At 40.7% G+C, this 13,079-nt stretch overlaps 1 protein-coding gene across 5 annotated transcripts in view; it reads left to right on the top strand.

Annotated features, from left to right (window-relative positions):
• LOC123392850 (transport and Golgi organization protein 1 homolog) overlaps window positions 1-13,079 on the top strand; it is a 38,424-nt gene that overhangs the window by 12,067 nt on the left and 13,278 nt on the right. For 3 of the 5 annotated variants that reach the window (XM_045082929.1, XM_045082931.1, XM_045082930.1), the window contains 6 exons: window positions 4,525-4,546; window positions 6,268-6,356; window positions 6,585-6,659; window positions 7,597-7,660; window positions 7,827-7,953; window positions 10,542-10,643. In XM_045082929.1, coding sequence (XP_044938864.1) covers window positions 4,525-4,546; window positions 6,268-6,356; window positions 6,585-6,659; window positions 7,597-7,660; window positions 7,827-7,953; window positions 10,542-10,643 — 479 coding nt within the window. The other 2 variants (XM_045082933.1, XM_045082932.1) reach the window with 2 other exon arrangements.

Genomic DNA, 13,079 nt, shown 5'->3' with positions numbered 1-13,079 from the left:
AGACAATCTACAGGAAGAAAGCCTTAAAAGGTAGCACGATGTCAATAAAAACATATCTATCAATATCACTCTCAATGAAAATGGCCTAAATGCTCCCATAAAATGGCAAAGGGTTGCAGATTAGATAAAACTATAGGACCCATCCATATGTTGTCTACAAGAGACCCATTTTGAACCTAAAGATGCACCCAGTCTGAAAGTGAAGGGATGGAGAAGCATCTTTCATGCCAATGGGCCTCAAAAGAAGGATGGGTAGCAATTCTCATATCAGATAAATGAGATTTTAAACTAAAGACTGTAGTCAGAGATACCTAAGGACACTACATAATCCTTAAAAGAACTAACCACCAAGATGATCTAACAATTGTAAATCTATGCCCCCCCCAATATGGGAGCAGCCAATTACACAAGAAAACTGTTAATCAAGATAAAGAGTCATATTGATATGAATACATTAACAGTAGGAGATCTTAACCCGCCTCTCTCAGAAATAGACAGATCATCGAAACAGAAAATCAATAAAGAAACAAGAGCATTGAATGACACATTGGACCAGATGGACCTCATAGATATATACAGAACATTCCACCCTAAAACAACAGAATACTCATTCTCCTCAAGTGCACGTGGAACCTTCTCAAGAATAAACCACATACTTGGTCACAAATCAGGACTCAACTGATACCAAAAGACTTAGATGATTCCCTGCATATTCTCAGATCACAATGCTTTGAAACTAAAGCTCAATCACAAGGAAAAGTTCCGAAGGAACTCAAATAACTGGAAGCTAAAGACCACCCTGCTTAAGAATGCTTGGATCAACCAGGAGATCAAAGAAGAACTGAAACAATTCATGGAAACGAATGAGAATGAAGACACTTTGGTCCAAAACCTATGGGATACAGCAAAGGTGGTACTAAGGGGGAAATACATAGCCACCCAAGTCTCCATCAAAAAAATTGAAAATTCCCGAACACAGCAGCTGTCTCTACACCTTAAAGAACTGAAGACTCAACAACAAATCAAACCAACTCCACACATAAAACGGAAATCATCAAGATTAGAGCTGAGATCAATGAGGTAGAAACCAGAGATACAGTAGAACGTATCAATGAAACTAGAAGCTGGTTTTTGGAAGAATCAATAAGATCGACAAACCATTGGTCACACTAACCCAAAAGAAAAGAGAGAAAGCTGAAATTCATAAAATTATGAATGAAAAGGGAGAGATCACAATAAACACCAAGGCAGGAGAAACAATCATCAGAAGTTATTATCAACAGTTTATATGCCAATATGCTTAGCAACCTAGATGAAATGGATGCATTCCTGGAAAACTATAAACTCCCAAAATTGAACCAGGAAGAATTCAACAACCAGAATAGACCGATGTCTAGTAATGAGATTGGAGTAGTGATCAAAAATCTCCCAAAAACAAGAGTCCAGGTCCTGACGGATTCCCAGGGGAACTCTACCAAACTTTCAAGGAAGAAATAACACCTATTCTCCTGAAACTGTTTCAAACAATTGAAGCAGAAGGAAAACTTCCAGATTCTTTCCATGAAGCCAGCATTACCCTGATTCCCAAACCAGGCAAAGACGCTACCAAAAAGGAGAATTTCAGATCAATATCACTGATGAATATGGATGCTAAGATTCTCAGCAAGATCTTAGCAAACAGGATCCAACAGCTTATTAAAAATATTATCCACTATGACCAGGTGGGGTTCATCCCTTAGCTACAAGGATGGTTCAACATTTGCAAATCAATCAATGTGATAGAACAAATTAGTATGAGAAGAGAGAAGAACCACATGGTCCTCTCAATCGATGCAGAAAAAGCATTTGACAAAATCTAGCATCCGATGCATTAAAACGCTTCAAAGTATAGGGATAGAGGGAACATTCCTGAACTTCATCAAATCTATCTATGAAAGACCCACAGCAAATATCATCCTCAATGGGAAAAAGCTTGCAGCCTTCCCGTTGAGATCAGGAACACGACAAGGTTGCCCACTCTCACCACTCTTGTTCAACATAGTATTAGAAGTCCTAGCAACAGTAATCAGACAACAAAGAGAAATAAAAGGTATCCAATTTGGCAATGAAGAAGTAAAACTCTCTCTCTTTGCGGATGACATGATTCTTTATATGGAAAACCCAAAAGACCCCACCCCCAAACTACTAGAACTCATACAGCCATTCAGTAATGTGGCAGGATACAAAGTCAATGTACAGAAATCAGTGGATTTCTTATATACTAACAATGAAAATACAGAAAGGGAAATTAGAGAACTGATTCTATCTACAATATCACCAAGAACCATAAGATACCTGGGAATAAACCTAATCAAAGAGGTAAAGGATCTGTACTCGAGAACTACAGAACACTCAAGAAAGAAATTGAAGAAGACACACAAAGATGGAAGACCATTCCATGCTCTTGGATCAGAAGAATAAACATTGTTAAAATGTCTATACTGCCTAGAGCAATCTATACTTTTAATGCCATTCCAATCAAAATTTCACCAGTATTCTTCAAATACCTGGAGCAAATTATCCAAAAATTTATATCGAATCAGAAGAGACCCTGAATCGCTAAGGAAATGTTGAAAAACAAAAATAAAATGTGGGGCATCACGTTACCTGATTTCAAGCTTTACTACAAAGCTGTGATCACCAAGACAGCATGGTACTGGCATACAAACAGACACATATACAGTGAAACAGTAGAAAGCGGCGATATTGACCCTCAACTCTATGGGCAAATAATCTTTGACAAAGCAGGAAAAAATATACGGTGGAAAAAAGACAGTCTCTTCAATAAATGGTGCTGGGAAAACTGGGCAGCTATATGTAGAAGAATGAAACTCGACCATTCTCTTATACCATACACAAATATAAACTCAAAATGGATAAATGACCTCAACGTGAGACAGGAATCCATCCGAATCCTAGAAGAGAACATAGGCAGTAATCTCTTCGATATCAGCCACAGCAACTCCTTTCAAGATATGTCCCCAAAGGCAAAGGAAACAAAAGCCAAAATAAACTTGGGACTTCAGCAAAATCAAAAGCTTCTGCAGAGCAAAGGAAGCAGTCAATAAAACACAGAGACAACACACGGAATGGGAGAAGATATTTGCAAATGACAGTACAGACAAAAGGTTGATATCCAGGATCTACAAAGAACACCTCAAACTCAACACACACAAAAATAGATAATCATATCAAAAAAAAATGGCAGAAGGTATGAACATACACTTCTCCAATGAAGTCATACAAATGGGCTATCAGACACATGAAAAAATGTTCATCATCACTAGCCCTCAGGGAGATTCAAATTAAAACTACATTGAGATATGGCCAAAATTAACCAAACGGGAAACAATATGTGTTGGAGGGGATGTGGAGAAAGGGGAACCCTCTTCCATTGTTGGTGGGAATGCAAGTTGGTGCAGCCTCATTAGAGAACAGTGTGGACATTCCTTAAGAAATTAAAAATAGAGCTTCTCTATGACCTGCCATTGCACTACTGGATATTTACCCCAAAGATACAGATGTAGTGATAAGAAGGGCCATCTGTACCCCAGTGTTTATAGCAGCAATGGCCACAGTTGCCAAACTGTGGAAAGAACCAAGATGCCCTTCAACGGACGAATGGATAAGGAAGATGTGGTTCATATACACTATGGAGTATTGTGCCTCCATCAGAACGGACGAATACCCAGCTTTTTTAGCAACATGGATGGGACTGGAGGAGATTATGCTGAGTGAAATAATGCTGAGTCAGTTATCATATGGTTTCACTTATTGGTGGAGCATGGTGGACATGGGGAGTTAGGAGAAGGGAGTTGGGGGAAATTGGAAGGGGAGGTGAACTATGAGAGATTATGGACTCTGAAAAACAATCTGAGGGGTTTTAAGTCTTGGGGTTGGGAGGTTGGGGAAACCAGGTGGTGGGTATTAGAGAGGGCATGGATTGCATGGAGCACTGGGTGTGGTACAAAAACAAAGAATACTGTTAGGCTGAAAATAAATAAAAAATAAAAAAAACAAGAAAACAAAAACTAATGACAGACTGTGTGGTGACTAACATAAAAAATAGCTAGGGAAATAATGAATTAAAGGATATCTTTTCAATGTCTGCATGATCCCTTGTCAAAATTGAAGAGGTTGAACATTCATTGACTACTATGTGAATAGAATTTGGGGGCAAAAATAAGTTAAACACAACTTGTGCTCTTTATCATAAATTGATTGTAAACCATGATGACTTCAGAAATTCTTTTGCTTTTATTTATTTATTTGACAAATAAGATCACAAATAAATTGATTGTAAACCATGATGACTTCATCAGAAATTCTAATTTTATCTTCCTTTTTAATCCTGTGAATTCATGCTGCTAAGCAAAGTGATTGTTGTAATATCTTTGGATTATTATTGTGGTACTATCTGTACTATAGATTATTACTCATAATATGTTTTGTCATCCAGCTTATCTTTGTTTCTTCCTCTCTTAGATAAAGCCTCGACAATACGAAGGTAAGATTTGGGGCTTCAGTTTTCTTTGCCAAAAATTCTCAGTACCCGTATTTGATGTGTGTTTAATTTGATGAGGGATAAATATGGTGACTTCTGATGTCTCACTGACTTAAGTCTTGAAAATGCTTCTCTTCCCCATGTGGAGTCTAAGTGACAGTGTGGAGGGAGTTGCCATCTCTAAGAGACCAGGAGAAGGAACTCTTCGTGGGACTAGGGAGAATACAAGGTATAATTTTGCAGAGACATGTTTAGGAGGCAAGTGATGATGACACCGTGAGGTCTGGAGTGAGTACTTCACCATGAGCTGGCTCTTGGTGAAATGTCAAGAGGAGAAAACTCTCTGAGTCTAGCAAAATGGCTACACATAGGGAAGAAGGTAGATATCGCCATACAGAGCGTGTGTTACAGGAGAGAAGTAAACTGTGGTTTTAAGTCTGAAGTGGAGGGGTCGTTGCCTGCCAGGGGAGAATGAATGGAATAAAGCCTGTGCCAGCGGGGATAATGTGGGGATCATGGATTGTGGTGATTCCATGGTGCTGGCTGTTGACGGCCTGGGTGGCCACCTGGCACTTAGGAAACCATTGAATGTCATTGTTCGTTGTTGTGAGTGTGGAAGTGGTTCTGGTGAGAAGAGAGGTCTCAGAGCAGGAGAGCACTCACAGTGGGTCAGGAGAAGAGAAGTTTGCACTTTGAGGCAAGATGAGAGAATTATTTTTTAAGAGATTCTGTTTATTCACTAGATATATATAGAGAGAGAGCACAAGCTGGCAGAGTGGGAGGCAGACAGAGAGGGAGAAGCAGGTCCTTGCTGAGCAGAGAGTTGGATGTGGGATGTGATCCCAGGACCCAGGATCCTGATCCCAGCAGAAGGCAGACCCTTAACCAACTGAGCCACCCAGGTGCCCCACGATGAGAAAATTAAGTGGCTCTTAGAGGAGTCTGTGTTCTAGACCTTACAAGTGTTATGCAGCTGCCATCAGTCTCCTCATGAGTGTTGTTTTCCTTTAAGGGTGGAGGGTAACATTCTCCTGTTGTGATGAAAAAAGCTTGTCTTCTCAGGCTTGTGCATTATCCAGGGCCTCCAAAGACTCTCTGTAACGTGGAGATTGTACCCAAATGTGTTTATAGCAGAGAACTGGTCCTCCAGAGCCCCCAGCCTGGGGTCCATGAAAGGCGATCTGGGAGCAGCAGAAAGTTTCTGAAGGCCTGTGAGTTGTCACTCACCTGACATCTTGAGCTTTCCTTGTGTGGAATTCCAAGTAGGACCTGGAAGTGGACGATCCACTGAGCAGGAACAATGTATAGTTTTGCTCATTATGTGTTGTTTGCAGGGACCTGCTTTTGTATCTATCTGAATCACTGGAGGAGAGAGATGTTAGTTGCTAGGATGCTTGATTTTTCGGTCACATCTCTGGCGATGACATTAGCATATGCAAGGTTTGAATTTTCCAAGAATGGTGCTTACAGGTGGGAGAAAAATGAGAAAGCTTTCGATTGTTTCTTTTTTTATGTTTGAAAAACATTTTAAGTAGGAATCTCACTGATATAGAATGTCTTAGGTTTCAAATGCTGCTACAACATGCTTCCTTCAGGCACAATGGGAATGCTAGCAAGTTAGTGACACCCAAGTGTCAGAGAATGTACTCTGGTGCTAATATATTGGGATTATTCAATGTCGCTGTTTTTGCTAATTATCTTAAAATTCTTTTTTCTCCTTTCAGTTACTTTAGACCAAATCAAGATGAAGATTAATAACCTTAAAAACGAAAACAGGGATCTTGAAAAAAACATAGCGAGTTGGGAGGAGAAGGTATGTGTGCCCTTTCAAATATTTTTTTGTGATTTCATATTGGTTACTTACCCTCTGGTAGTTCATTCTATCGATCTATATCATGCAACCCAGAAATGGTCCTTGAGTAAGAGAAGCTTCACAAATGTAGAGTACAGCCTCTTTCTTTGTCACAAAAGGAGAGGCACAAATATACGTTTCTTTAACATGCTATTTTGGACTTCTGATTCTTTTTCATATTTTTTGTAGGCCAGGGAAGCAAAGAAGCAAGCAGAAACGAAGAGAGAACATAAGCGTTCCCTTGCTGGAGTACGTAAATTAAAAGTAAGACTCCTTTCTTTGCCTGAATTGTGTTCTAACAGCAGAAATAAAAGTAATAAAATATTATTATTATTAAAATTATTATTATTTCAAAGATTGATTTGAGAGAAGGAAAGAGTGAGGGGAGGGGGTCTGAAGGAGACAGAGAGAGAATGCCAAGCTGACACCGTGCCGAGTGTTTCGCCTGATGCGGGGATCAATCCCATGACCCTGAGATCAGGACTTGAGGCAAACGAAAGCAGGAGTCAGACACTCCACAGACTGGGCCACCCAGGTGCAACCCAGGTGCCCCAAGGAATGAATCACTGTTACTCATTCAATATGTTTTCTTGAAGGAGAACATCAAAAAGGTGGAAGAGATTAATGAAAATTTGAAGGACTCCCTTCATTGTAAACAGGCTCTCTTACAAGCTTAGAGAGAAATGAATATTAAGAATGTGGATGTGGTAAAAGTTAGGTGTTAGTTGTACTATAATGTGGCTTGGGAGGCTTTTGGTTTATTTGGGTGAGGTGAGTGCAGTGTACTCCTGTGCTGTTTGCGCAGTAGAGCGTGGGCATCTGGGAACAGCAACCTCTACTGAACCGTGAACTGTGATTTCACTTAGGACCACCCCGATGAGATTTGCAATTTCAAGGCCTAGGAAGTATGGTTTATTTCACAGCTGGGTAATCATCACATCATTCAGCGCTGCCCTCCAAGTTACATAGAAAATCCCACAAAATACGTGAGCAGTGAAGGATGATAACAAGCCCAATATGTATAGTAGAATATTATTTTATATCAGTTCCTCTAAGAAAGCCATTTGTGCGGTTTTTGACATGAACTAGTTTCTTTACTTGCCCCTTATTCCATTTATGCCTCAAGGGCTTTCTTTGTTGCCCTCCATGATCCTGTCCTGTTAGGTGCCCTCATATGTCTTTTCTCAAATCTGTCTTAAAGGCCCAAGATGCACTGGCGGATCAAGAGTTGAGAGCCTTGACATCAAAAAACCAAGAACTGAAAGGTACTTTGTTTTGGGGGATGAAATCTCCATATGGTGGCAATGAGTTTGCATCGGGCAGGGAGAGAATGCCTTTCTGCCTTCACAGCCTTGCCCTTCTCCTTTCCCCATTGAAACCAAGTTCTCAAGTCATGGCACAAACATAGAAAATTAAACTCATCCTTTACAGAAAGGAAAACATTCCTGGAAGACCAGTGTAATGCCCTGAGTTCTAAAGAAGCAGAATTGAACCTGCTAAAGAAAAAATTGGATATGGTGGTGGAGTTCTCTGAAAACCGAAAACTGACTGCAGAAGAGTAAGCTATTGCTGTGTTGTCATAGATATTGTTGTATGAATTTTCGTGGCGGCAAGTATTTGGATCTTCTGGAATTGGATCTTTGTGTATTTTTGCCAAATGCATTCTGTAGAATTGTGCCTGCCCTTCCTGTCTTGATTTGTGTAACCTGAATTTTCCTTTCTGTTCTAATGACTTGCCACATGTTATTGTGTGATTCATTGGGGAAGAAGGGGGAAGGTACCAGCATTAATCACTTTGATACATGGATCCCCTCTGGATCAGTCTACATTTTAACTCTCATCACATGCTCTGACCACTCCTGCATTAGGTCCATTTCTTGTTCAGTATGAGACTTGGGTCCAGAACATGGAGAGAAAAATGGAATTCTCTTCCTGCAGAAACAGGGAAAGTTTCTTTGTGGAAAGTGTGCTGGGGCTCCAGCAATACTGGGTCCCTTTATCTGGTGTACAACTGAGATCATTCGCTGCAGCCCAATACCTTAGAAGGCCAGGGTATTTCCTGACCACCTGATTTTCTTTTTTTTTTCTTTCTTTCTTTCTTTCTTTCTTTCTTTCTTTCTTTCTTTCTTAAGAGATTTTATTTATCTATTTGACAGAAAGAGACACCGCGAGAGAGAGAACACAAGCAGGGGGAGTGTGAGAGGGAGAAGCAGGCTTCTTGCCGAACAGGGAGTCCAGTGTGGGGCTCTATTGCAGGACCCTGGGATCATGACCTGTACCAAATACTTTTAAGCAGATAATTACTGAGCCATCCTGGTGCCCCTCCACACGATTTTCTAGGTGTATGTCTCTTGGATCCCAACCAAAGCCTGCAGTTTCACTAAGTCTCATCTTTGCTGGCTGGATGAGAGCTTCACTTGTTGCATTCCAAACTGTCCCCAAAAGGTTGCTTGTTCATTTACTTTGTATTCACTTGCCTGTTCTAGAATTCACTAGTGTGTCCTCCGGAAACTGGCTCCCACTGCCAGGCTGGCTTTCTCCTAGGCTTCCTTCTTCTCCATCTGATTATCATGTTTCTTCATGTGCTCTTTAGAAATTGGGTGCATTCACTCACAAGTTTGCTCTCTTGTCCAGTGTGTCCTTTTATTTCTCAGGAGAGATAAGGACGTTGGAGTCCCTCATTCATGTGGAAAAGCAAAACTGTTCCCTGTCTACCCTGGAGACTCAGCTTTGTGTTATTCCTTCCCACATCGGGGGTGGGGGCCACTCTCTCTCACAGGCACTTGGGTTCTGTTCATTGGTAAAGACCCACTCCCCTCACTCTTTCCTTCTCTCAAATCAATCTTTGAAATAATATTAATTTTAATAATAAGAATATTTCATTACTTTTATTTCTGCTGTTAGAACACAATTCAGGCAAAGAAAGGAGTCTTACTTTTAATGTACGTACTTCAGGACCTTCTTGGGGCAGGCCCAATGTCCTGACCACCTTTCTCTCTTCAACACCATATCCCTGAGCCACACACTGACTGCCGCTCCAGAAGACATTTGCTGAAGGATGGTTGAGAGACCAGAAGCAGATGCTCCTGTCCTTCTCTTTCTAGAGCTTTTGTCTGTCCCTAAGTCTTTCTGCATGAGATTCTTGACAAGTGTCCTGTTGAAACCTTGTGAATGAACACCATGAACAAAAGAGTTGAGGGCAGCCCAGCAGACCAAACTTTCTAAAGCATCACCGTTTGCTGCCTTCACCATCCATGAAGCTGGTTTTGGTCAAGAAGGTTGACTTGGGGGGCCTGGGTGGTTCAGTAGGTTAGAGCCTCTGCTTTCGGCTGAGTTCATGGTCCCCCTGGGAGGGAGCCCAGCATTGGGTTCTCTGCTCAGTGGACAGCCTGCTTCCCCCCCACCCTCTGCCTACCTCTCTGCATACTTGAGATCTCTCTCTCTCAAATAAATAAATAAAATCTTTTTTTTTAAATAAAGGTAGAGTCACTGGAGTTGACAGATTTACATCTGAACTATGTTCCACTGAGATAACACCCTGAGTATGTGACAGTTCACATGGATTATATGAGAACATATTTTCGGCACTAAGATTGGCCTTTTCCTATACCAGGATCTTTCACAAGGGGCCAGGGGTTGTACTTCTAAAGCCTAGAGATGTGTGGGAGTGAGTTTCCATACCAGTGAAGCCATATTCTGGAAGTTCCTTTGGGCTGAATGTGGGGGCACAGCCTTGGTCTGAGGATCAGGGCTCCCCACAGAGCCTAATGATGGGCCCCTATTCATCCTAATGAGTGTAGCTCGTCAGGCTTGGCTTTTCACTTTGAATTGAAATGAGCCTTCACCATCTCAAACCAAAGACGCATTCCAAGAGGGCACAGAGTGCAATATTATTTGGTGACATGGTGAATGAATTAAAGTAGACAAGTAAAAAGACAGCCCCGATTGCAGGGAGCTTGGCCAGCAGCAAAAGTTTGATGTTTCTTCAACCCTAAATGGGGCCTTCATTCATTTCCCTGTTGTGTTGTCAGTCTGTGCTTTTAGCAGGGACATTCCAACATAGGCCATCAAGTGTGCTAGAGAGAATAAATGGCAAAAATTCAGGACCGTGGCTACTGGACAATGTATATATCTCTCCCATCTTAGGAAGCTAGAAGAGAAACTGTATGAATTGAATGCAACTAAGAATGAGCTGTTAGCTGCCGATAAATATCTGAAAGTAACTGAAGAAGAAATGGAGAAGTACAGGTAAGTTCAGACACTACATACTGTTGGCTCCTGAAAAGTTCCCTTTGGATTTTTTTTTAAATTTTTTAATTTTCTTATAAACCTATGATGTATTCTTAGCCCCAGGGGTACAGGTCTGTTATTCACCAGGCTTACACACTTCACAGCTCTCACCATAGCTCATACCCTCCCCAGTGTCCATAACCCCACCATCCTCTCCCTACAACCTTCCCCCCAGCATCCCTCAGTTTATTTTGTGACATCTTGTTTCATTTATTCTTTTCCTACCCCACAACCCCCCACGTTGCATCTCCACTTCCTCATATCAGGGAGACCCTATGATAGCTGTCTTTATCCGGTCGACTTCTTTCGATAAGGATAATTCCCTCTAGTTCCATGCACGTCGTCGCAAATGGCAAGATATTTCTTTTGATGGCTTCATAGTATTCCACTGTATATATATATACCACATCTTCTTTATCCACTCATTTGTTGATGGATATCTAGGTCCTTTCCGTAGTTTGGCTATTGTGGACATTGCTGCTATAAACATTCAGGTACACGTGGCCCTTCAGATCACTACGTTTGTATCATTAGGGTAAATAGCCAGTAGTGCAATTTCTGGGTCATAGGGTAGCTCTATTTTCAGCTTTTTGACAAACCACCATGCTGTTTTCCAGAGTTGGTTGCACCAGCTTACATTTCCACCAAAAGTGTAAGAGTGTTCCTTTTTCTATGCATCCTCGCCAGCATCTGTCATTTCCTGACTTGTTAATCTTAGCCATTCTGACTAGTGTGAGGTGGTATCTCATTGTGGTTTTGATTTGAATTTCCCTGATGCCGAGTGATGTGGAGCAATTTTTCATGTGTCTGTTGGCCATCTGGATGTCTTTGCAGAAATGTCTGTTCATGTCCTCTGCCATTTCTTGATTGGATTATTTGTTCTTTGGGTGTTGAGTTTCCGAAGCTCTTTATAGATTTTGGATCCTACCCCTTTATCTGATATGTTGTTTGCCAATATCTTCTCCCATTCTGTCAGTTGTCTTTTGGTTTTGTTAACTGTTTCCTTTGCTGTGCAGAAGCTTTTGGTCTTGATGAAGTTCCAATAGTTTGTTTTTGCCTTTGATTTCCTCCCTTTTGATGATGATTCTAGGAAGAAGTTGCTGTGGTTGAGGTTGAAGATGTTGTTGCCTGTATTCTCCTCAAGGATTTTGATGGATTCCTTTCTCACATTGACGTCCTTCGTCCATTTTGAGTCTATTTTCCTGTGTAGTGTAAGGAAATGGTCCAGTTTCATTTTAATGCATGTGGCTGTCCAATTTTCCCAACACCATTTGTTGAAGAGACTGTCATTTGGACATTGGACGTTCTTTCCTGCTTTGTTGAAGATTAGTTGACCATAGAGTTGAGGGTGTATTTTTTTTGGGTTCTCTCTTCTGATCCATTGATCTATGTGTCAGTTTTTGTTCCAGTACCATTCTGTCTTGATGATGACAGCTTTGTAGCAGAGCTTGAATTCCAGAATTGTGATGCCACCAACTTTGGCTTTCTTTTTCAATATTGCTTTGGCTATTCGAGGTTTTTTCTGGTTCCATATAAATTTTAGGATTATTTGTTCCATTTCTTTGAAAAAAAAAAAAGGATGGGGGATTTTGATAGGGATTGCATTAAATGTGTGAATTTCTTTAGGTAGCAAAGACATTTTCATAATATTTGTTTTTCCAATCCAGGTGCATGGAACCTTTTTCCATTTCTTTGTGTCTTCCTCAATTTCTTTCATGAGTACTTTAGAGTTTTCTTAGTATAGATTCTTTGCCTCTTTGCTTAGTTGTATTCCTAATTATCTTGTGGGTTTTGGTGCAGTTGTAAATGGGGTTGACTCCTTAATTTTCGTCCTTTTGTCTTGTTGTTGTGTAAAGCAATGCAACTGATTTCTGTGCATCGGTTTTATATCCTGACACTTTACTGAATTCCTGTACAAGTTCTAGCAGATTTGGAGTGAAGTCTTTTGGGGTTTCCACATATAGTATCATATCATCTGCAAAGAGTGAGAGTTTGACTTTTTTTTTTTCTTTGGCCGATTTGGATGTTTTTGATATCTTTTTGTTGTCTGATTGCTGAGGCGTGGACTTCTAGTACTATGTTGAATAGCAGTGGTGATAATGGACATCCCTGCCGTGTTCCTGACCTTAGCGGAAAAGCTCTCAGTTTTTCTCCATTGAGAATGATATTTGCAGTGGGTTTTCCATAGATGGCTTTGATAATATTGAGATATGTGCTCTCTATCCCTACACTTTGAAGTGTTCTGATGAGGAAGGAATGCTATACTTTGTCCAATGCTTTTTCAGCATCTATTGAGAGTATCATGTGGTTCTTGTTCTTTTCTTAATGTATTGTATCACATTAATTGATTTGCGGATGTTGAACCAACCTTGCAGCCCTGGAATAAATCCCACT

This window comes from Mustela putorius, unplaced genomic scaffold, assembly GCF_011764305.1.
Source record: "Mustela putorius furo isolate JIRA1106 unplaced genomic scaffold, ASM1176430v1.1 tig00000633_pilon_pilon_pilon, whole genome shotgun sequence".
Taxonomy (NCBI): Eukaryota; Metazoa; Chordata; class Mammalia; order Carnivora; family Mustelidae; genus Mustela; species Mustela putorius.
This window is presented reverse-complemented; position numbering and strand designations above follow the sequence as displayed.